Source organism: Culex quinquefasciatus, chromosome 2 (assembly GCF_015732765.1).
Source record: "Culex quinquefasciatus strain JHB chromosome 2, VPISU_Cqui_1.0_pri_paternal, whole genome shotgun sequence".
Lineage (NCBI taxonomy): Eukaryota > Metazoa > Arthropoda > Insecta > Diptera > Culicidae > Culex > Culex quinquefasciatus.
In genome coordinates this window covers 57,119,096-57,143,354 of record NC_051862.1, presented here as the reverse complement: position 1 = coordinate 57,143,354, position 24,259 = coordinate 57,119,096, and the positions used below count along the sequence as shown (strand labels likewise).

The 24,259-nt window shown below is 40.5% G+C and overlaps 1 protein-coding gene across 1 annotated transcript in view; it reads left to right on the top strand.

Moving 5' to 3' along the window:
- Positions 1-716: 716 nt before the first annotated feature.
- LOC6042623 overlaps positions 717-24,259 on the top strand; it is a 61,141-nt gene continuing 37,598 nt past the window's right edge. The window contains 2 exon segments of the mRNA XM_038252609.1: positions 717-2,225; positions 2,228-2,259. Of these exon segments, the coding sequence (XP_038108537.1) occupies positions 1,748-2,225; positions 2,228-2,259 (510 nt within the window). The 5' untranslated portion in view covers positions 717-1,747.

The following is a 24,259-nucleotide window of genomic DNA, read 5'->3' as shown; positions in this document are numbered from 1 at the left end:
CTGCTATCATTTACCGGAAATTGAAGCTGGTGTCAAAAAACTGACATCGCCTATTTCAACACCTATTAAAATTTAAGTGCAAAAGACCAAAAAGTTCCTTAAATGCCTTTTCCATACCTTTCGCTCAGGACATTGCCATCCAAGTGAGATAGTGACTAATTCCATTCCGTATATCTTTTTTAAGGAATTCCTAAAGCCTGCTCTAACCATTTACGGTAATTATAAACACAAAAAACCACGCTTAAAATATCACTTGTGCTACTGAGTCACGTTCCCGCCCAAATGGTGATGATATTTAACAGCTTTTTACACGCACTTGCCGCATTGCATTTGCATCCCACGCCAACAACATTCAGCGCCACACATAAACAAATCGTTATCCTTGCCTCACCGCGAGGCACGACCGCGTGGCCCACTAAAAGCATGTGCGTTTTTCATTTCTCTCTCGCGTTTCCTCGCTCTCACAAGAGTCGCAGCATAAATTCTCTCCCGCTCTCCCAGTTTGCGTTGCGCGCGCTACCCAACCAGCCAATCACAGCCTCCTTGGACGCGCGCGCCAGAGAGTTCGCTCCTGTTTTCTCTTCTCTCTCGCACGTTTTGTTTTGGCGCCTTTCGACGACTTTCCACAGCAGCTTCGACGTCGCTCGTCGAGGAGGAAAATTTCATGTTAAGTAACGCGGACCAGCGCCGCCGAGGCAACAGTTCGCGCTCGGCACGCAAGCAGACCACATCGAGTTTTGCGAGTTGCGTTACGCGTCGCGTCGTCACGCGCTTGAGACCCTTTGAATTGCGACGATTTTAAGCCGATTTGGCCGGTTTCGCGTGGTTTAAAAAAAAAAGTGCACGTAAAAAGAAGGAGAATTTCGTTGCGTTTTTTTTTGGGAAATAGTTTGTTTTTAGAGGAAGAAAAACAGTTGACGGAAAGGCAGCCGAGAAAAAAAGAGTAAATTTGGATTACGCGCGTGATTTATTGGCTAAAGTAGATTAAAATTTTCGAGCCATTTCTTGGCGGCAACATTTCGAGAACCAGAACGTCAAGTAAAAATAAATCAAATTTGAGAGGAGGCGGTGTGGGGCAAGCCGGTTGCACTAAGCAAGTGCAAGTGCAGTGTGTCGCAGTTGGAGGAGAATATCGAGAGGAAAAAGTGAAGAAGTACACCCGCGAGTGATGTGTGTATGTGGAAACAAGAGCAAATAAATAAAATAACAGTGCAAAGGCAAATATAAGAGAAGAGAGATAAAATTAAAACATTTCTGACAAGTTCGACGGCGCACCAGAATTTCGAGGAGCAGCAGGTTGGCTGGTGTGCGACAACAAAACACGAAAATCACTTGATCCTTATCAAGATATCGCGTGGAGTGAGGAAGAAACAAGTTTCACTTGAAGAGATCAGGTGCCGGAGAAGAAACTGTGCAACTCGAGCGTGAGACGAAGAATTGTGCGTGTTCGACAGTTCGACAACTCCGGCAAATTGCAGTGCTCGAGCGCACGCTAGTCTCGCAGATAGCTGGTTATTATCATCGTCGAATTAGCATAACCTCAACCGACGGACCTAATTCGGTTTGGCGGCCAACGAGGTACTCCCATGCGCCGCCGTCGATCCAGAAGAACATTCAGAACGACTACGCCAACTTGCTCCGAGTAATACGGCAGATCGTAACAAGCGGTGCAGCATTCCAGACTTCAAAGCCTGCTTTAATCGCAGCGCCTACTGAGACTCTACTTTATCGGAAGTAGCTATGAACTATGGATGAACTAGCGCGAAACGGTAGTGCCCACCAGAACTCGAACCCAAATCTACCCGCCACCATGGCCGAAGTGTACTGCTTCTGCTTCAAGCGGACACGGCACGCGTCACATCCGCTGCCACACAAGAAGCACTCCCGCCGGTATCCGCACCACTACCAGCACCAGCAGCATCCATCCAAGAGTAGCGCCTGCTACTACACCACTAGCAGTAATTTATCGAAATTCCTGATTTTATTGTTCCTATCTATCTGTGATAACCGGGCGTGCAGAACCCACGTAGCGGAGGCCGCGGCCGCCGCCGCCGAAGTCTACAGCAGCAGTAGCGGCGGCAGTCAACTCACCAGTAGTAGTTCTTCTAGTAGTTTTAGTAACGTAGTCTACCGCGACGACTCTCAAGTGGAAAGTGCAAGTGCAGCAGCAGCGAGCGGTACTGCGGCGGTGAACCGCACCAGGCTGCAGGAGATCGTCATGGAGGGCTCGGGCTGAGCGCGATTCCCGACGTGCGAGCGGTAAGTTCTATACGACAAGGAATGGATATTAAATTGTTTGCTTCCTGTGGAGTGCGCGTCCCAAAGCCAGACGTCACCGAGATCTGGAAGATCATAACCCTATGGGATGTTTCATAATCGGGCAGGGTTTAATTATCAGATCAAGATAGACTATAGGAACGATGTCGTTGATCTGCGTGGAGAGAAAACAAGCGAGTCGAATTAGCGAAATGCGAAAACGATTGGCAGGGTTTCGACTGCTGAATCTTATCGAGTGGTCGCGAAAAGCACGTAATCATGTTGATACCGCGGCGGGGGAATTGGAATGCATCTTAAATGGATCTGCTTGTGGAATATCCTGCTAAAACAGTCAAAAGAATGGTGGGGTGTTAGAAACAAAGACTGTTGAGATGGCAAATGCCATTTAAAATGAAAATTGTAATTTACGATATTGAGTATCTTTACTGTGATTGAAATCCAAAAAGAAATTCTTGTAGAATTTTCTACAACTTTTTCCCAAGAGAAAAAATTGCATTTGCGTTTGCATGGAGATGGTGATCTTAGCGGGTTGCTAAAATAGATTGAAGGGAATTAAAACCAATTCTACCAGAACAGGACCTAAGTATGTATAAAAACAGTCATTTTTGCATGAAATAGTAGTTTATGAAACAAGTTGCAAAAAGAGGATTTTTTCAGCACGAGTCGTACATTTATCCAACGAGGTTCACCGAGTTGGATAAATACGAAGAGTGCTGAAAACATCAAGTTTTGCAACGAGTTCCATACAACATTTTTTGCAATTCCAAAAAACACACACTGAGTGAAATTTCATGTAAAATTTTCATGTATTTTGTCAATAAATCATTTAAATCAAAAAAATGTTGAAAAGTGTTACTTTTCGAAACAAGTGCTGAAAAGTTCAACTTTTCAGCACCCATTTGAGTGCTGAAAAGTAAAACTTTTCAGCATTTATTTTGAAAAGTGTTGCTATTCGATTCTGTTATTTTTGGTACAGAAAAGTAGGCTATTTCGTCGTTCAAGAATGACAGGAAAAGTAAAAAGTTTCACGACGGAATTGCTAAAATAATTATATCCACCAGTTAGGCTAATTAATTGCCACCGATGCTCAAAATAACCCAAAGAACAATTTTCCACATAAGCTTTCCTAAATTTCAAACATTAAAATCAATAACATAATCTGTATAACGAATTTTAAGATTGATTTTGTGTGAATAAACTCCACATTTGAGTAATTTTCTAAGTTGTCGCAAATCTACTTTCTTTGGACGCAACTTTGGCGATAAATTCCGAATGAATTTTAAATGGGATTTACCCGTAACAGGAATGTAAATTTTGTAATGTAATTAATATTATTTTATGATTTTTTTTACAAATGAGCAACTCTCTACGAAATCGGCCGATTTCGACCATTTTTATTTTTTGTATTTTTTTATTTGACTCAAACTTTGTGGGGGCCTTCCCTATGACTAAATAAGCTAATTTGCGTCATTGGTTCACCCATACAAGTCTCCATACAATTTTGGCTGCTGTCCATACAAAAATGGTATGTAAATATTCAAACAGCTGTAACTTTTGAGTGAATTTTCTGATCAATTTGGTGTCTTCGGCAAATTTGTAGGTATTGTTGAGAACTTTTGAGAAAAAAATAGGTACACGGAAAAAAAAATTGCAGATTTTTTTATCAACATTTTTTTTACTAAAACTCAATTTCCCAAAATACGTATTTTTTGATTTTCGAGATTTTTTGATATGTTTTAGGGGACAAAAATCCGCAACTTTTGAGCTATAGAGAAACATGGTCAAAAAATCTGCCGCCTAGTTATGAATTTTTGAAAAAATAGTGATTTTTGGAAAAAAAAAATGAAGTTTCATGCAAAAACAAGTTTGACATTACTTTTTAATGCAAAATTGAATTTGCAATCGAAAAGTACTTTACAGATTTTTTGATAAAGGGCTTCGTTTTCAAGATATAGCCACCGAAAGTTTGATTTTAGCGAAATATTTGCAGTTTTTCAATTTTTAAAAATAGTGACCATGAGTGAACATTTCTAAAAATATTTTTTTTGAAAAGTTCAGAAAATTTGCTATAAAATTGTCTAAGAGACATTGAAGATTGGACCTCTGGTTGCTGAAATACAGCGGCTAAAAGAAAAAGAAACACGAAAATTGAAGTTTTCTAAATCTCACCAAAACAACCCACCTTTTTCTAATGACGATATCTCAGCAATTAATGGTCCGATTTTCAATGTTAATATACGAAACATTCGTGAAATTTTCCGATCTTTTCGAATTTTTTTTAAAAGGGCCAAATATTGAATATTACGCCCATTTAAAATGCTAGTCTTGATTTAAAAATTTTCAAAATATTTTTTTCGAAAAGATCGGAAAATTTCACGAATGTTTCATGTATTAACATTGAAAATCGGACCATTAATTGCTGAGATATCGTCATTAGAAAATGGTGGGCTGATTGGGTGAGACTTAGAAAACTTCAATTTTCGTGTTTCTTTTTCTTTTAGCCGCTGTATTTCAGCAACCAGAGGTCCAATCTTCAATGTCTCTTAGACAATTTTATAGCAAATTTTCTGAACTTTTCAAAAAAAATATTTTTAGAAATGGTCACTCATGGTAACTATTTTTAAAAATTGAAAAACTGCAAATATTTCACTAAAATCAAACTTTCGGTGGCTATATCTTTATCAAAAATCTGTATTTTCGATTGCAAATTCAATTTTGCATTAAAAGTAATGTCAAACTTGTTTTTGCATGAAACTTCAATTTTTTTCAAAAATCACTATTTTTCAAAATTCATAACTCGGCGGCAGATTTTTTGACCGTGTTTTCTATGGCTCAAAAGTTGCGGATTTTTTTGTCCCTAAACCATATCAAAAATCTCGAAAATATAAAAAATCTGCAATTTTTTTTTACCTATTTTTTCTCAAAAGTCCTCAACAATACCTACAACTTTGCCGAAGACACCAAATTGATCAGAAAATTCACTCAAAAGTTACAGCTGTTTGAATATTTACATACCATTTTTGTATGGACAGCTGCCAAAATTGTATGAAGACTTGTATGGGTGAACCAATGACACAAAATAGCATATTTGGCCATAGGGAAGGCCCACACAAAGTTTGAGCCAAATCAAAAAATACAAATAAAATCCATTTGCGGTTTTGGTAGAGAATTGCTCAAATATCAAAAATCCGGTCAAAGTTGATTTATAAAGCAAAATTAAATTTGCAATCAAAAAGCAAAAAATTACAGTCACTTTTAGGTTAGAATTTCTCGAAATTGACCGATTTTTCTCATTTTATTAACCTTTTATAGAAAAAAGGCCCCTTGAAAATTTCCTCAATATATTTCTGTTAAAATTGCCAGCCTCGCAATGAAATTTTTTGATTGAAATTTGATTTTTGTAGGCTTGCATTTTTTAACTGATCTGAAAATTAAAGGATCTATTTTTAAATATTTTTGTAAGTGAGAAATCAACGCAAAATAATATCCTCAAACGTTTCGTTTTGAACAAGTTTATTTTTTTTATTTTAAGCTCCACTTTTTTAAGTTGAAAACAAAGAAATATCAAATAAAACTTTTTCAAAAGTGTGTTTTCATATTTATTCTGACATTTTATAAAGTTTTGGCTGTTGCAATTCCCAAGAGTTTCGGTCATCGTATAAAGATAAAACCTACTGTTTTCTATCGTTATTTTTTACAGATGAGCAATTCTCTACGAAATCGGTCTTTTATTTTTTGTATTTTTTTATCCGACTGAAACTTTTTTGGTGCCCAAAGAAGCCATTTTGCATCATTAGTTTGTTCATATAATTTGCCATACAAATTTGGCAGCTGGTCATACAAAAATGATGCATGAAAATTAAAAAAATCGGTATCTTTTGAAGGATTTTTTTCATCGATTTTGGTGTCTTCGGCAAAGTTGTAGATATAAATATGGACTACACTGGGAAAAATGATACACGTTAAAATGTTTTTGGTGATTTTTTATTTAACTTTTTATCACTAAAACTTGATTTGTAAAAAAACACAATTTTTTGTTTTTTTTTTAATATGTTTTAGAGGTCGCAAAAAATTTTCAACTTCATTTTTCGATGCAAAATCAAATTTTCAATCAAAAAGTACTTTAGTGAATTTTTGATAAAGTGCACTGTTTTCAAGTTAGATGACTTTTTTGAAAATTGTCGCGGTTTTTCATTTTTTTAAATAAGTGCGCATGTTTGCTCACATTTGAAAAAAATATTTTTGAAAAGGTGAAAAAATTCTCTACATTTTGCTTTTTTGAACTTTTTTGCAGAGGTATTGCCATGCAAAGGTTTAAAAACAGGAAAATTGAAGTTTTCTAAGCCTCACCCAAACAACCCACCATTTTTTAATGTCAATATCTCAGCAACTAATGGTCCGATTTTCAATGTTAAAATATGAAACATTTGTGAAATTTTCCGATCTATTCGAAAAAATATTTTCAAATTTTTCAACCAAGACTAACACTTCAAATGAGTCAATTATTCAATACTACGCCATCCATACCTACAACTTTGCCGAAGACACCAAATCGATGAAAAAATTGCTTCAAAAGATACAGATTTTTGAATTTTCATACATCATTTCGTGATTGCTATTTCATTAGGGCACATAACTTTTTTAACCAAATGTGTGTCCCTTTCACACCTTATGTAAACTGTCATTTGAGTGAAAGGGATACACTATTGTTTACAAAAGTTATGTGCCCTTTTGAAATGTTAGGCTCCATTTTTGTATGGACAGCTGCCAAATTTGTATGGAAAATTATATGAACAAACTAATGATGCAAAATGGTTTTTTGGGCATACCGAAGGCCCCAAAAAAGTTACAGTCGGATTAAAAAATACAAAAAAAAATCGAATGCCCGAAATCTGAGAGAACTGCTCAGATAGTTTACCGTTCAAACTTTTTCTCAACGACTGGATTCGGTGAAAAAGTAACTTAGTATGCAAATTTACCTAATTTTATTAACTTATCAATGTGCTATGCTATTTAAACTATCTTCACAAAAATTTTGAAAAAGGTGGCTTTTAAACATAAAAATCAAAAAATCTCATAGAAGTAGCGTGTATTTTTCTTTCAGTGTGTTTTTTTTTTAGAAAGCCCGTCAAATTTCGCTCCTTGTCTCTAACCGCTTTTTGATCCGATGCAACATCTTCGAGATACAGCAATATTTAAATAACGCAATATAAAAATATTTAAGTAACTTACGCCCTTCTCAATTGTTAATCTCGGATACATGTGTCTCTATATAAAAAAGTGGCTTATGTAAGATCAGGATGACATGTCCACAAAGTTTCATTGATATCGGAGAGGGTCAGGTACAACTGATTCCCTAGTTGGCAAGGAATTGCTCTTTTGTCTTTTGCATTGACTGATAAACAAGCAAAACTGACAGACTTTTTTTTTCAAAAAAGACCAGCACAATGTCTTTCCATTGATTGTTTGACAGCCAAATGGTCAACCAAAATGTCAAGAGCCTGTAAACTCTTGGAACCGAATCAGCATATTCTCTGCCACCGCCGCCGCCACATCTTCCTCCGTCATCCCCGCAGACCAGACCAGAAGTGGGTTGCAAGTTCAAGTGCATCCCAGTTATGGTCGTCATAGTTCTCGACAGCAAACAAAAAATCGATTCAACCCATGATGCCAATAGAACGATTTATTTGGTTCACATGCTTTCCCCGACAGAACGGCAGCAGCAAAAAAAAAGGCCCAACCACTTCAAGGTGGTCCATGATGGGGGCAAACAAAATAGCGCACACAAAACATTGCACTGGCACACGAATCATGATGCCCATCAACCGGAATGACCGAGTCACCGAGTTTTACGCTCGTTCGTTCCGTCTACCCTGCAACCTGCTGCAGTGAAAATGGCATCACGTTACCAGACACGACAACGTCGTCGATGATGATGATTGACAGCACACTTCCATCGACTGCTGTGACTGACTGGTCCGGCGGGAAAACGCGAATTGATTGCCAGGCTTGCATTTCTAGGTCTAGATGGCGCTCACCGAGCGCAAAACGCCTATAGTTAGGCAGCGTCTTGTTTGTACGAAAACAAAGCAGGTGGTGAGAAATGTGGGGGCGTCCCTCCCAGGAAATGAGACCGGAGGTGTGAACATCCCGGGCCTCTTTGACACTCACCGGCGTGGCGACTAATCTGATTTTATTCGATCAACTGGCCAATTTCATCTCCTGCGGGATCTGTCAGTCGGTGTCGTCGGAGACGAGCCAGGCCGCCGGCTTCTTAATTTGATTCAATTATAATTAGAAAATATTCTCCCGCGCAGCGTCACGTCACGTCACATGGCCGGAGGAAGCGGGCGAAACTGGTCCAGTCAAGACGAGTCGTCGTCGTAAAAAGTGCAAGTGTGTGTGTGTGTGTCTGTTTGTTTACATGTATGCACTTTACATGCAATACGCCTCTGGACTAGTTTATGCATAATTAAAATTAAATTCATCATCTAACACTTTACGGAACGATCGGTTTTCTATATAGAGAGGTGCACTAGGGGAGAGCAACCTATTTTGGACGGTTTATGTACCCATTTTCGTACCATTTGACCCATTAATTCGACCTATGGCAACATACTGCTCATGAAAGCCTAAAGTTGTGCCGAGAATAGAATCACGCCAACAATACCCTCATCACCCTTACAAGTGGCTCTCCTAACCTCAACGTGGTTGGCGGTTGACGGTGTTCAAGGTAAAACCTGGCGGCGCGGAGAAAGTCATCCCCCAAACGAAAACACAAGTGGGGCAAAATGGGCCAATTATCGAATTGAACCACGTCCCCCGGGGGTGGTTCGCCGATTGTGTAATCGCTTCACGGCAGAGCGTGTTTAATTGGTTCCGGAACGAATCTTGACGGGTGTGTGTGTGTGGCCACGTGTGCTATCATTCATGATTTGATGGTGATTTTTTTTTTTTGCTGCGCACACACACACACCTCATCGTAATTGTTCGTGCCAAATTAAACCCGTGAATTCAAAATTGGTTAATTTTGCAAGATGATTAACTCAGCCAGCTCCTCCGCGTGCCCTTTAATCGGCCAATTTGGGGATGTCATTATAGCTGGAGCGGCAAGTCACGGACGGATGAGGAGGCGCAAATGTTCAGATTTGAGATGAGAAGTGATATTCGGAAGAATACACTCAAATGAAAGTTCTTTGACAGCGTATGCTACATTCAAACCAAATTATTGACTGCTAGGCATAGTGCCCAAACAATCTCACGAAAGAAAAAGAAAATAATTAAAGAGATTTTAAAATTTTCTAAAAGAATTCCATCCAGTACAGATTTCAATATCCGAAGTCCTCGGAAAAAAATATTCGGAAGATCGAACCACGAAAAAAAAATTCGGTTGTCTAATGTCATTGAGCTCAGCTATGAACTATCTAGGAATTTCCTAATTCAACACCCAAAACTGGCAGCGCTAGTCCGAGAGAATGATGGTCTCGAGTCGAGAGAATAGTGGTACCATTCACGGACGCAGAGAACACAGCTCGAGATGGGCGATAGAACTATTCTCTCGAGGTTCATTTGCAAAAAAAGTTCATCCGTCAAACAAAAAACCAAAAGTGTAGACAACGGGAATCGAACCAGAGACCTTTGACAAACCAATCCAATGACTTAGCTGCCTCGGCCACCACAGCTTGGTGACCATGGAGAAGTCAAAAGTCGATGTATGACACTTGTTGGAGATTTATTGATTCAACTAACGAATGAACTCATTTGTTATGATGGTGTGAGTTGGTACCATTATTCTATCGATTTTGGCACTGAGCCCTCAATAAATTTTGAGAGAACGATTATCTCGATTCTGAATTTTGGGTGAACATGGAGCAATTTTCTTGGCTTTTTTGTATTTTATGATTTGGATGAAATTTTGTATGTACTTTTCCAATGATGAAAGAAGTTATTTTGCATCATTAGAACTTCCATACAAGTTTTCATACAATTTAGGCAGCTATTCATACAATAAGGGCTATTAAAGTATTCAAAAATCTGTGTCTTTAGAATTGTTAAGTCGTAAGTAATGCATAAGACTTCTCAGAAATAAAAATAGTTCGTTAAAAAAAATCAAGTTTCAAACCCAACTTTTGATATTTTGAAGCTTTTTCCAATCAGTCACAAAATTTAAAATTTGCAAAAAAAACTCAAAGGTAAGTTTTTAAATAATTTTCAGCGATATTATTTTTAACTATCTGATTTTTTGGGAAGGAAGCTGAAATAAAAATTTTAATGGTTTAATTCGACTTCTCACACACAAAAAATGGATTCCGCAAAGTAAATATTTTTGAAAAATCATTTTTAGATTTTTAGGAAAAAAAACTCTAGAAATGACAAAAAAAATAATCTCTTTAGCTACACAGAAAAAAAATCATGGTTATATTACATCTGGGAAGGGGTACATCTTTTATGTCAGAAAAAAGGTGTAATTTTACCTCTGGAAATGTGTAATTTTACCACTTTTCTGGTGTAATGTCACTTTTTCAGTCTAAATTGAGGTAAAATTACATCATAAAAGAGGTAATATTCAACCTTCAAAAATTACAGCTTCCAAATTTACATTATTTTTTCTGTGTATGGCACACTTTGGTCACAATTCATTTGGCAGTGTTGCCAATTTTTCGAAAAAACATCGTTTTTAAAAAACGTGATGAAACGTCGAAAAATTTCAAAAATATATTTTTGTTAGATTATTTACATAACCTTCTATATCGTGCACAGTTTTTAAGTAATATCTACTAAAATTGATTTGTTGTTGATACTGTTACTTTTTAATTACATTCAAAAGTCATAAGGCCATAACTAAAATTGACCATCTCTGAAAATATTTGATTCGAAAATATCAGAAAATGTCCTAAAAATATGCCTCAAAGATATTGAAGATTGGAGCAATAGTTGCTGAGACACAGCCTACGATAAAAAAAATACACAGGAAAAACGAGATTTTTTCTACATCACCAAAATAGCAAAAATAAAATAAAACTATTTGCAAGATTTTCAAGTCAACCTTATCATTCGAAAAGGCTCAAAAAACATTTGTTCTCGACCATGCTGAACTCAAATTTGATGTAAAAAATAAGGATCATTCGATTGAAACAATCATGATACAAATTTCCATGAGACCTCGGAAAATTTAGGCTTCGGATATCAAGTCTAGAATGTAACACTTTTGCATGAAAAAGGTCAAACGCCGCCAAATATGTCGACATGTGTCACTTTTCGACCACGAATTTTGTTTGCAAACATTGTGACAATCAAATCTGGAGATTTTTTTTTTAGATAACACCAAACAACATAAACCAAATTTACGATTTATTTTCTTTTTGGGTTTTTTTGAAAGCGCATTGAGTCAGGGGTACCGGGACCGTGGTGTAGGGGTAAGCGTGATTGCCTCTCACCCAGTCGGCCTGGGTTCGATCCCAGACGGTCCCGGTGGCATTTTTCGAGACGAGATTTGTCTGATCACGCCTTCCGTCGGAAGGGAAGTAAATGTTGGTCCCGGACTAACCTAAAAAAGGTTAGGTCGTTAGCTCAGTCCAGGTGTAGGAGTCGTCTCCCTCGGTCCTGCCTCGGTGGAGTCGCTGGTAGGCAGTTGGACTAACAATCCAAAGGTCGTCAGTTCGAATCCCGGGGTGGATGGAAGCTAAGGTGTAAAAAGAGGTTTGCAATTGCCTCAACAATCAAGCCTTCGAACACCTAGTTTCGAGTAGGAATCTCGCAATCGAGAACGCCAAGGCAATGCTGTAGAGCGAATAATTTGATTTTGATTTGAGTCAGGGGTATCATTGCGCAATTCCCACTAACTTGGACTTCGCACTAAATTATTGCTACTGATCGCACTATTGCGACTTGTCAGACTGGCTTGGGAAGTTTTGAATTTCCTCAAAAATGATCAAAGCAACTCGAGGTTAATCGCTTGTTTTCCAGCTTTCACTCGCAATTTTGAGGTGCGAAAGTCCAGTTTGGTGGAAACTGCGACTGGAAATGTAAATAAACAACGAGCGGTTGCCTAGTTTTGTGAATTCTTGTTGTCAAAAGTGCGAGAGAAAACTGCGGGCAAAATCCAAGTTACAGTGAAAGGATCAATAAAAACACCCAAAAAGCAAAAACTGAAAATTTGGTTAATTGAAGCTTTTCAAAAAAAACTCCAGAAATCTAGATAAACAAGATCTAAAAGTGTATGTAAATAATAATAAAGCATCCACAAACGAGAGAAGCATTTTTGTTTACGTTTTTGATCCTTTCAAATTGTTTCAGTATGAATCTGATGGCGCTCTACAGTGCAATCTCAGTGGTTGGACACTTTTTTTTTTTTTTTTTTTCGTCTGATACTTTCAAGTATGTAATAGAGACCCTAAATAGGGAGATTGGTCACACTTGGCTAAATCAATCTGGAAACGTATTTTTGAGCTTGGAAACACTGTCAAGTTTTGCTGGGCATAAAGGCAAATGCGTGTTTAGATACGACTTCGTCATTTCTTCAGTTACTTTTTTTGCTATAATTTGTCCAGATGGTTCGACAATAATCGATGTCAAAGTACTGGGGTTTCAGTGTAAGTAAGGATGTTCACAAAAAATCATTAGCAGATTGATTTTCATGGAGAATTTCGGGAGCGATTTTCTTTTGCGTGATTTGCCTCCTCTCTCTCTTTCGCGGGTGAAGAAAGTTCGCAAGTGAAATTGATTTTTCGCAATTTCGCGATTATTCCATCCCTGAGTTTAACTGACAACTGATGTTCTTTTGAGAGTTCGTTCGAGATTTTCTCCATCTTTCACTGCACATTTTCGTTTTTGCAGAATCGCTGATTTTGGCTCCCCTCGTTTGGGTGTACTTAAAAAATTAGACAAAACTGCTAATACAACCAACATAAGTCGGATAAACCAACATCTACCAGAAGACATTCTGGTTAGGCTGCCGTTGCGTGATTGTAGTAAATGCACCGGGCCTAATCGAACTCGGCGGAAATCTGGGCCATTCGGGTACTCAGTGCTAATTGAATGTTTGGATAGTTTGGGATTGAAGATTGAAGTGCATCGCACACATGGCCCAAAATTGCTTACTCAAACAGAGAGAGAGAGTAGTAGCAGGTAACGGGTATGGATTCCGGGTAGCGGAATGCATAAGAACATGAGAAGTTTACGATAATTTAATTAACTAAATGGAATGTTTTCGTTTACTTTAGATATATCGATTTGTACTTAGTACTTTTTGCTCAGATTTTCTCTAAATTGAACCTAGACACGAAAATTGCACCATTTCGTGACCACCGCCTTACAATCATGTCACTTTCAATATCCTTTCCCATCCAAAAAAGCAAAACAACAACCATTAACATTCACGTGCACTGGTTTTGCTGCACCTGCCAAAAGTGTTTCCACTTACAACCGGCATTATTGGCATACCAAACCGTGTTGTTCCGATCATCCGTCCTTTACCCGTTTCCGGAATTTTCTCTCTACGGCTGATTTTTTTTTTCGCTCGTCAAGTGCTGCCAATTTTTCCGCCGATTCCAAAAGAAGTTGTTTGCCCATCTTTTTTGCCAGCCTCTCCCTGTGGGGCTGAGCCAATTGATTCCATAACCGCGTCTCGTTCCTAGTTTTTTTTCGAGTGCATCATGATTTAAACGATCTCCGACTAGCAATGCTCTTATGTGGTTGGACTATGGGTAGAGATGTACTAAAATTTAGGTTGGGATTTTAAAAATTCAAAAACTCTTCAAATGATTGTTTTAAAAACAATAAACAATTTTTTCAAAGCAGTCTCCATATTATTCATAAAATTTTCATGACCTCTCAGTGATCTTGATTAGTCAATGAAACACTTCAAGCACTTACCCGCACTCCTGCTAGACTCGTCGTGTGGCGTTTTCCCTATCGGGTTTTCGCCTAGAATGCCTAGAGAAACGCTGGGCAGACCAGAGAAGCATAAATAAATAAAATTTCAATGCAGTCGTAATTGAGATAATTTTCTTCCCGCGCAGTCCTCGACGACGACTTGTGTGTGTGTGTTTGTGCACTAAACCTTGGCACTGCCGACCGGGCAGCCATGTTTTATATTAGTGTTTTCAGTGCTCGATACTAGGGTGAAGGGGTGTACTTTTGGACAAGTGCAGTGATTGATTGTGCGTATACAGTCTACTAAATAAGTCCTGATACTTGATCAATCGGAGAAATGTCAAGTACCAAGATTTGATCCCATCCCCTTTAAGTGGAAAATCGGATGAAAATCCTTTCAAAAAGACGACCAAACACCTCTCATTCCGATTATAAATAGAACACTAATGCTATTAATTTTGTACAACACACATCACAACCGAGCATTGCACTGACAGATTATGCTCGGGATAATGTTGATCTGTTCCCCGTCCTCAAACGGAGAAGATTTGCTAATGAGACTCGATGGAGGATGCGACAGGATGTCAGATCTTCGCCACTAACGCAAAGATCATCACGTCCCGAGAAGTGCAGAGTTTCTTCGGAAGCAAGATGACTGATTGGGGGACACTGTAAGAGTAATCTTGGCAAAAAAGAATTTCACATCGAAAAAGCACGTTTGAAGCCAATTTGGCAACACTGATTTGACAGTTAGCCTTATTGTTTGAATATTCGAGCTCAACCTCAATCCATCTCAACGAATCATCTTTGCGGTAAATTTTACGCAGTAGGCATTGCCACTCAACAAAAAATAGGGAGTACAGAGCGGATTCATTGATTCGTTCCTTGGAACTACTGACAGCTGTCAAATGTATGAAATGGAAATTGAGTTGGGCATCAGTTTGACAACTAATTGTTGACGTTTATGTGTCTAGCAAACATTCAAATGAGCGGAATTCACGAATACAACTGCATTTGGATTAATTAGAATGACAGCTGTCAAATGTACAAAACCCGTTGAACAGATATTGAAATGGCAACTTTTTTGACAGTTCCGTCTTCTTACGTTGCATTTGAATCAGCAAACATTTCGGAGTAGTGAGTTCGCTCTGTAACGTTATGCAACTGTCAAATGCAGTGTTGCCAAAATCGTTATGTTTTTTTTATTATTCTATTCGGTTATTAATCATCCAATAATCGTTCCCACAACAAACCGAACCGCGATTATTGTGATGCCACATCCGGACCATGTTTACCGGACAGACAAAACCCCGTAAAAAATGTCCCATTAAAAACCGTGCACCAGCTGGAATGCTCAACCATTCTCGAAGGAGTGGGAATCAAATTAATTGATGCAATGGGGCTTGGGTTGGCGTGCGCCGGTCAATCATTCCCACAGAACGACGACAATTGTTGAACGGAACGATGAGAATCCGATACCCGCTTTAATCGAGCACGTACCTACTCTACTTTCAACGCTCAAAAATAATCAAGCCCGGGATCGCCAAAACAATCCGGCGATCCGGACGTTGAAAACACGATTGTTGACGTTTGAAGCTTGAGTGTAATCTTTTCTAAACTTTTGTCACATATTTGTCAGTTTGGGAGATTCTCACGGGTTGCTACTCTACATATTACCTGACGATTGATTAACCTTGACAGATCAAGGTCTCTCAACCGTCAAGGTAATGCCGAGTTTCTAACAAAATCTGGCAGTGTTGCCAGCAAATCGTTTAAAATCCTGTAATGTTGCCAAAACGTCAACTTTGTCTGTGAAAATTTGTACTGCCAACTGAGTCACCCCATCTGGTCCAATTAATCGAACGCCGTGAGGTGATAAATCATGCAACTAGATTTGTCACTTGGAGACCAACCGAGCCACAAATTACCCTGATCACTTTAAACTGCAATAATGGCGGGACAGCAGCAGGTCTCCCTGCGGGACAGACCTGTCTGAACTAGTTTATGTTGTTTGCACTATATAATATTAACAGGGTTCAATCGGTTCAATTATGCAAAGTTCCTCCACTTGAACGACGACGCCAGGACAGGCGAGTGCCCTAGGATGACAGTTTGAGCGCAAAGTGACGCGCGGTGGGAGGTACCCGGCGCTTTGTTTACAAACAGCTCGGGACGTTGGCTCCGGTAAGGTGAGACCTGTAATCACGGTGGGAAGTCTGTGAACTGCATTTAAGAGTAATAACAGTTCATAATCCAACCTAAACAAATTTACTTAATATAAAATTATCATAATTGGGGTTACACATGATGCTTAAAAGATCAACAATTATTCAACCACATCAAGCCAAAAATGCCGGCTACTGGTCAACTCCGAGCGCCCTCGATCCTCTCCGACCAACGCCACATCAAACCCGACAATAACCCGATCTGCAAGACGCGCGACGCGACGCTTCATTTCAAAACAAACCACAAGCTTCCTCTGCTCCGTGCGGCATCCGACCGCGGTTCCCTTTTGATGACGGCAGCTTCACCGTGCCTCGCGATGTTCAGCCGACGACGTCACCAACGCTAATCCAAGCTATCCGGTACCGGGGTAACCCGTCAACCGGCGGACAAGGATCGACGCAGCGCATCGCAGTAGGTCGTGTGTGTGCACTTGAACAACGAGACGATGAGCAGGATCCCGCGCGCGTACTCTCTACTCTCTCTTTTTCTTTCCATTTATCGCTCCGACACATGTTTGAGCATTCTTGAGAGTTTGTTTACGGCCGCGGCAACATGACTTATTAGCGACTGATCAGCGAGCAAGTGCCTGTGCTCTGCGCTGTTTGTTTGTTTACGTCGGGACTGTGCTTCACGGTGCATGCTCGCGAGAACATGCGTTTCGTAGACGGTGAGAGAGAAAAAAAGCACACAGGATCCGGCTTCGAGGGGTAATTCAGAATGTAAACACACCGATTAAGTAGAGATCGAATCGATTTGGCCTTTGATTGGACGGCGTCTGCCACTACGTCTAGATGCTGGATTGACCAGATGTTGGGCTGAAAGAGAGTTTCATGTGAAATCTGGGGTGCTGTCCAAGTTCTGACAGCTCAAACCTGTGTTCAAACCTATACGTGTTCACAGAGCTGCTCTAGTGCCAATATTGTTCTTCGATTCAGCGCCTGCTCGGATTGTGACTCTCGTTCAGCCTAAACAGAATTGGGAAGCTGCCAATTACAGCGCGAACCTGTCGAACCCCCCGAGGAAACTCAGCGTTCGAGTATGTCTTCGGCCAATCTCAGCAGGTGGCCCGGACTCTCGTACATCACCCCGGCGGCTACTCAGCAAGCCGTCAGGAACAACTACCAGATCGTTAATCATTATAGTTTTACGACTGTGAGAGCAGAAAATTGCATTCCAGCAGCCATTGGACGACTGCTGGCTACAGGCGACAGATCGCCGCGTCTAGACGGTGGCCACCTCTCTCTCTTGGAATATCGAACCATCATCGATCGTGCAGTTCTTGTACGGCTGCTGGACAACAACCCTATTAGCAGGGAGGATGCACCAAAAACAATCGATAATTAGTTTGACTCGAGACGCTTGCGAACGGTTCCAATAACCGCCGGACATCGGTAATGAGTGGGCAAAGATTTTCGTTGTAATTTAGTGACCGTGACTTGCGGATTGTCGAACTCATTGGTTTCGGAAACCTCCCCGTGAAGATCGAGTTATTGTTTAGGAGTAAGTTGGGAACACTGCTCAGATCTGTACAAAATACTAACTTTGAGCTACCCCTCGTCACAATGTGTCAAGTTTCGAAGCGTTCTTTAATTACGTGACGCAAAAAAATGGGATATCACCTCCAGTCCTTGGAAGACAATTGCAACATTGCACTTTTTTTGCATTTATCTTACGATTCAAGGATGCGCTCTTCCTTTTTTCGCACAACCTCATCTTCGATTTTATGACCCGGTCCCAAGTCATGTCGTGCCTTGTTTTGCTACCAGCGTATAGAAGTTCTCGGAAACAATTGAAGGGTCCGAACCCGGATGCGAAACTCCGTACTTCTTGCCAAGCGAAATAATTGTAAATACGAAAGCGATTGTTACGTTTTATAGCCGCTGTGGGAGTTTCACGTGTAATAATTGTCAAACTGTACGAGTGTTTGCTAATTTATTAAGCCTAATGTGTGGCACTAAAAACGCTCATCAGACTTTGACGCTCATCACAGATTCGAAGGTTCGAACTGTGTGCTCGCGCTAAGTGGTAGCCGATAAAAAGATGTGCAGAAATGTTGCTCATTAACGGACAGCAACGTCGCGATTTTACGGACAAAGACGTTTTTGAAGCAGACGCCATTATGGCACGCGACCTGTCAAATAGCCATAATTATCGAAGGTTATGCGTCAAATCTAAATGACGAAAATTGCGAAATAGAAAATCCCTCACGTTACATTTCTCACCCATGACTAACAAAATCTCGATAAAACTCGTGATAAAATGACAACAACACTGTTGCTTGATACCACTGCACAAAAAGACCCGAAACAGGTTCCACACGATAACGCGACAGCATCGCATCACGCGGGGATTCCTCCACGACTGTTGGTGACCTTATCGGACGCCACCGCCGTGGACTGGTTCTTCACCTGCCGGTCCAAGTTTTTGGGAAGATGAAAAAACGCCATTTGTGGCTCCCAGAACTGCGTTTGATCGTTCCGCGATCCGCCTAGAGGTGAAATTTGCAACACAATAACAATTCAAATGGAACTGTCGGGCCCCTCGGAAATTAACGAGGGGCGTCAAAGCAGTAAGGCCCTGTTAGTCTGACAACGTCGAACTTTTAACCAATAAAAACCAAAACAAACGAGAGGAGAGTTGCTAAATGTCACTGTGACAGTTTAAAACAAACAAGGGGAGCGACAGTCACATTCTCCAAAAGTTTTATTTAACTATTTTTTTTTTGCAAACCTCTCACTTTAAAGTTTGGCGTCTACCACAGCAAACGTCACAAATTTCGCGTCATCACTCATTAGCACGTTTTTCAATTGCACTCGTTTTTCAGCCGCCCCGCTCGACCGACTGACTGACTGGCTGGACCGTGCTAATGAGCGATCGTGGGTAATTTGATAAACAAACTTCTCACACGCAGTGGCACCGGTTCCAGGTTCCACAGCGGTAGCCGCCGCTTACAAGCCATTGTGCGTTCCGGAATGCGTGACCCACTATTTCCGATAATTTGCTAGTCAAGTGCAAGTATCTTAAACAGTTTCGCGGTAGGAGCACAGACAAATGGACGTGAATTTGGGATGAATTTTTGAGAGTATGCTGCTCATTGGCGCCACATAGTGAAACTAATTTTAACAAGAACTGTCAAAAGCGATCCAGTCAGCTTGTCTGTGACATTTTCTGAACAAGTGACGTTTCACTGCAGCATGCGTATCTCATTAACTTTCAGTTTTCAACAACAACCATTTAAGTCACGCAAACAAGTCACACGTCACAGAATCGTAAACTAGAAGATCACGATCTGCGACGCGTAGGCGCGATCGTTGCTACGTGATCTTTTTGGCGGTATTCAAAATAGCACAAACCGGTCCGCAGATCGAAATCTCCTGAAATTCCCTCCAAATTGACTTGTCGCCACAATGTTTTCCTACCCCAAATAAACCTGAAATGTTTGGGAAATTCCCTCTTTAAATTTATAGCGCAACTGTCACCAAATCGCCTACCATTAGCCGATGCCATAAAAAAACAAATTGTCGGCCGTTTCTCCAACAAAACTGTTTACGATCCCCTGTCCGGGGTGTCAAAAGTCATCAAACCATTAACCGGGGGCCATAGCAACATGTTGCGATCTCCCCGACGGCGAAGAAAAACTCCCAAGTCATCGCACGACCCAACCGCCAATCAATCACACTTTTTTACGATCCTCGCGGAAAACCGCTCATCGCAGTAGGCGGCCAAGCGACGTGCTAAATGTGTGTGAGCAATGTGTTTTCCACACCGGCAGGAGGCGCCGTTGTCGCGCCATATTTGAAATTCCAGAGATTCCTGCGTTCCGCTGTCTGTTTTGACTTGGGCCGGAAGCTGCGGGGGCGCTCGTTTGCTATAATTCCGCGACAAACGTCAACAGTGCAAATCATGTTTGTTTGTCAGCGTTCGTTCGTTTGTTTATATTTTTGTGTCGCATTTTTTCGCCGAACCACAGGTTACAAGGTTTGCGACAGCTGGTCCAAGAAGGACTGACTTCATTGAGCATTTCTAGAGGGATGACTCAGTGTAACGCTGACCTCCATTATGGCAGTGATCTGTCAAAATCAGTGCAGCGTTGTTAGGCCCCTTTCACTGGAGCTCTTTAATCGCTGACAATATATTTTGTTCGGAATGCAATTAAACAATCCCATTTGGCCACCAAAGCTACAGCACAGGGAATTGGCCATTAAATCGCAGCAGGCGATCGACTCCGGTCAACTAGTTACACAAAGTGCCCTATTTCCCGAGCCCGGTAATTCGACTTTGACAGCTTGGGCCCAAACCCATAATAAATCATCTCCATCGTCCGCTCGCTGCATGATGCCTCTCCTAGGTGTGATAGGAGATATCACGTAGGGCAATAACCGCGTGCTCTACACATGCACATGACGGGACCAAAGTGGGCCTCATCAATGTAGCCGTTGGTCACTTTCACCTTAACTCCCAGGGGGACGCTAGCTTTTTTTGCTGATGCTTTGAATTGCAGTGGGAAAGAAAAAAAAAATTAATTAGTTCCTCAGTGCAAACGCCACCCGATTGGCCATTTGTCAAAACGTCAATTTGGTAAGCCACTTTGACAACCCTTGCTTGCAGCTGGATTGGCCTAAATTTCACAAATTTAGGTTGTGATAGAAGCACTTGCAAGTCATTGCATGCTGGACCCTGTTTGAGCCTACTTTGATCCGCTATCCTTATTAAATCTTATCTAGGCCAACATTCCGATTCATTACCCTTGGGCTTGCTTTGTAACCGATTGATGCAAACACACCTCCTAAAATCAGAATCGTTTTCCTTCCGAACGACCATCTGCGATATCGTTGGTATCGTTTTGCCGAAAAATGAGGTTATCGATCTGATTGGTTGTGTGAAGACCGCACTCAATCGCCACTGACGTGTGTGCGGTCGGGAATGACAGCTGTGTTCTAACATAGATTGGTATTCTAGACACAAAAAGAGGCCAAATTGTCCAGATTTTTTGAAAATATGGCAACTCTGTAACTTTTGGCGGCTGTCAGAATCGATGCTAGCCGAATCAGTTTGGCATAAATCTGTGATGGATAGGATCAGGAGTTAAACCAGCTTCAAAATAACATATAAGGTCTTGAAAAATACTCTTTAATTCACCTCTCGATATAATTCCGTGCGTGACTCTAGAACTGCGGTAAGTGCCTGGTAAATCAGCTGTTTTTCGGTCGTGATAATGACGGGCACCGCGTGCTTCCCACATGGAGCCAATAAACGGCGCGGGTGTGTTTTTGACAGTCATGTAGCATTGACGGCTAAAGCACGTGGGAACTGTCGGCACCACCACGTGAAAACTCAATCGCTTTTCGTGCCGATGACATAATTTGGGGCCGTTTTGGACCACCTCATTTCGTAACATTGCGATAAAATCACGCGAATGACTCAATTGAGAATTTTTTGATGTCAGTATCATCACTTCGCGTGACAGTTATCATTGTGTCGCACGCACGTGAAACAAACTCCCGTGATCGCGTGTCAATCGCGCGGTGACCTGTCATCGCGCGCCCGATGACATTGATGGTCGCTGATGTAAACAGTGTTGTCAGTCAACCCGAAATAACAGCGCTGATGACCGGCTTTAAAAATAGGGGATTCCCTGCCGTATTTTGACTCCCCACGGATCACGGATGTGAGCGTTTCTTCGAAGGAGGCAAAAAAAAACTCGGTTGGAAAAGTGTTAACGAGACTTGAATTGAAACGACCGTCGTTTGTTTTGTATGTTTTGAATTCCGCAAATATTTTGATTCCAAATTGGCACGGAACGAGGTGGTCCAGAAATAGTCGCAATTAGCCCGCCATAAATTGTGCGCTCTTTAACCGGACGATTCGAAATAGATCGCGGATGGCCGTGACAAAGTTGTGGATGGTTAATTTTAAAAACGGTCACTTTGGGAAAACACATAATTTTTTCCCGAAGCAGTTTGAATTGGATTTTTCTGAATTCCCGATGGTATTTTGAAGGAAAATCCACCTGCTCGAATTAAATTTAAAAAAATGCTTCGTCATACCCCTTGGCAAACAGAACTGTAGAATTCGACAACCAAACGCACTAAATTAGAATTGGTTTGAATTGAATGATTCTAAACAACACCAATTCTTCTAACTTTTCCTTTTAAGGTAACGGGCCATTGTGGTATGATGCAAGAGGCTGCCAAAATAGTACCCTCTGATTCACCCGGTGATATTTGTAAACCAAAACTCCTACTTCCACATTCCGTCGATTTACCTGCGCGTAAATTCGGAACAACGGATCAGCTGCCGAACTCGTAAATTAAAAACGCCCCGCACTGAACCAACAGATGACCAACGGCCGTGGCATGCCCCAGCCCGTTTTGACGTTTGTGGCCGCGCGCGATCGATGAAATATTAAGAGCAAAAACGTAAACAAACAAAATTTACTCAGTGCGGCGCGGAGTATAAGCGTTCATTGATACAAACAAATCGCTGGGCTGCTACAACTGTTTGCTCTAACCTACTGAGTTCTCAGAGGATTGGATTTCACGAGAATTCTAGCTCCAGATTTGATAAAACATGTTGAGAGCGAAATACTCTCAATCTTCTCTGAAGGTCATTTTGCCTAAAGTGACAGCTCATCAGAATTTTTGGATGAATCAAAACATTTGAACAAAGCGACTTTATGACCTTTTATGACTAGCTAATCGAAAAAAGGGTTTTGTTTGGCAACACTGCATTGTTTGTAAACAACGATAAGGGTATTAAGCGTTACAGTTTGCTCCGCAATATTTTTGGTAACAAGGGGTAAGCGGATGGTCATATTTCATAAAAAAAACATAAGTTTTAAATTTATTCATTAGCAGATGGCCATTACACGGCTAATCACCTTGCCAATTATAGACCCGCGGTTTCCTCTCCTAAAATTAGACCAACCCGTTTCTTTTGAAGATCGTCATTCTTTACCCGTATTCCGAAAATACCCGCCCGGCGCGGCACAGATTCCGCACGGCCACAGACATCCCTGGAATCTGACCGCGAACCGAAATAACCGGTGGTCACTCCCAAAATAGACACACAAACACACAAAGTAAGAATTTTAATGTGACGTGCGCGAATATTTGCGGATCTTGTTCCGGTTGCGGGCGGATTTTTGTTTATAAATTTTATCATTCTTGTTTTTTATTTCGGGGTTGAGGAAAAATCCACCGGGTGTTGGTCATAAATTGTGCTACGCACTGGTATCGAATTTTCATCCTGTCGGTGTTTAAAAAGGGGAAACTGTCAATTCAAAGCTTTTTATTATTGACCTTTTTGAACGGAGCATTGATTTTTGACATTTACCTACACAGAAAAAAATATGTGAATTTACTCGACACGGAAAAAATGAATCACATGTAAACTCAGTTGATGTAAACTTGAGATTCGACGTAAACGGTTGAATCACACGTAAAATCATGTTTTTACGTATAATTTGTTGCAAGTTTACATCAAAATGCGTTTAAATTTAAATGTTTAATGACGTGCAAAAGTGTTACATCATAAATGATGTAACATTCGGAAATATTTTTTTGTGTGTAGAGCGTCCAATTTCCGGTCCCGGGAAAAAAATTCCCGGGAATTCCCGGGATTTCCCGGAAAAAAATATTTCCCGTTTCGCGGGAAATTTGAAAATTTCCCGGGAATTCCCGAAATTCAAGCAGAAGTATACATTTCCCTACCTTTTTGGCACCAATGTTTTGAAATTATACAAAAAATAATAATTGGAGATGTGATTTTTTTTAGTTCCATCTACTGTTCATTTTAACAAATCAGCTTGTCTGTAAATTTCATGTCAAGATTTAATTCAGATAATATTTATTTCTGATGCATTCACCACTAGGAATATTGT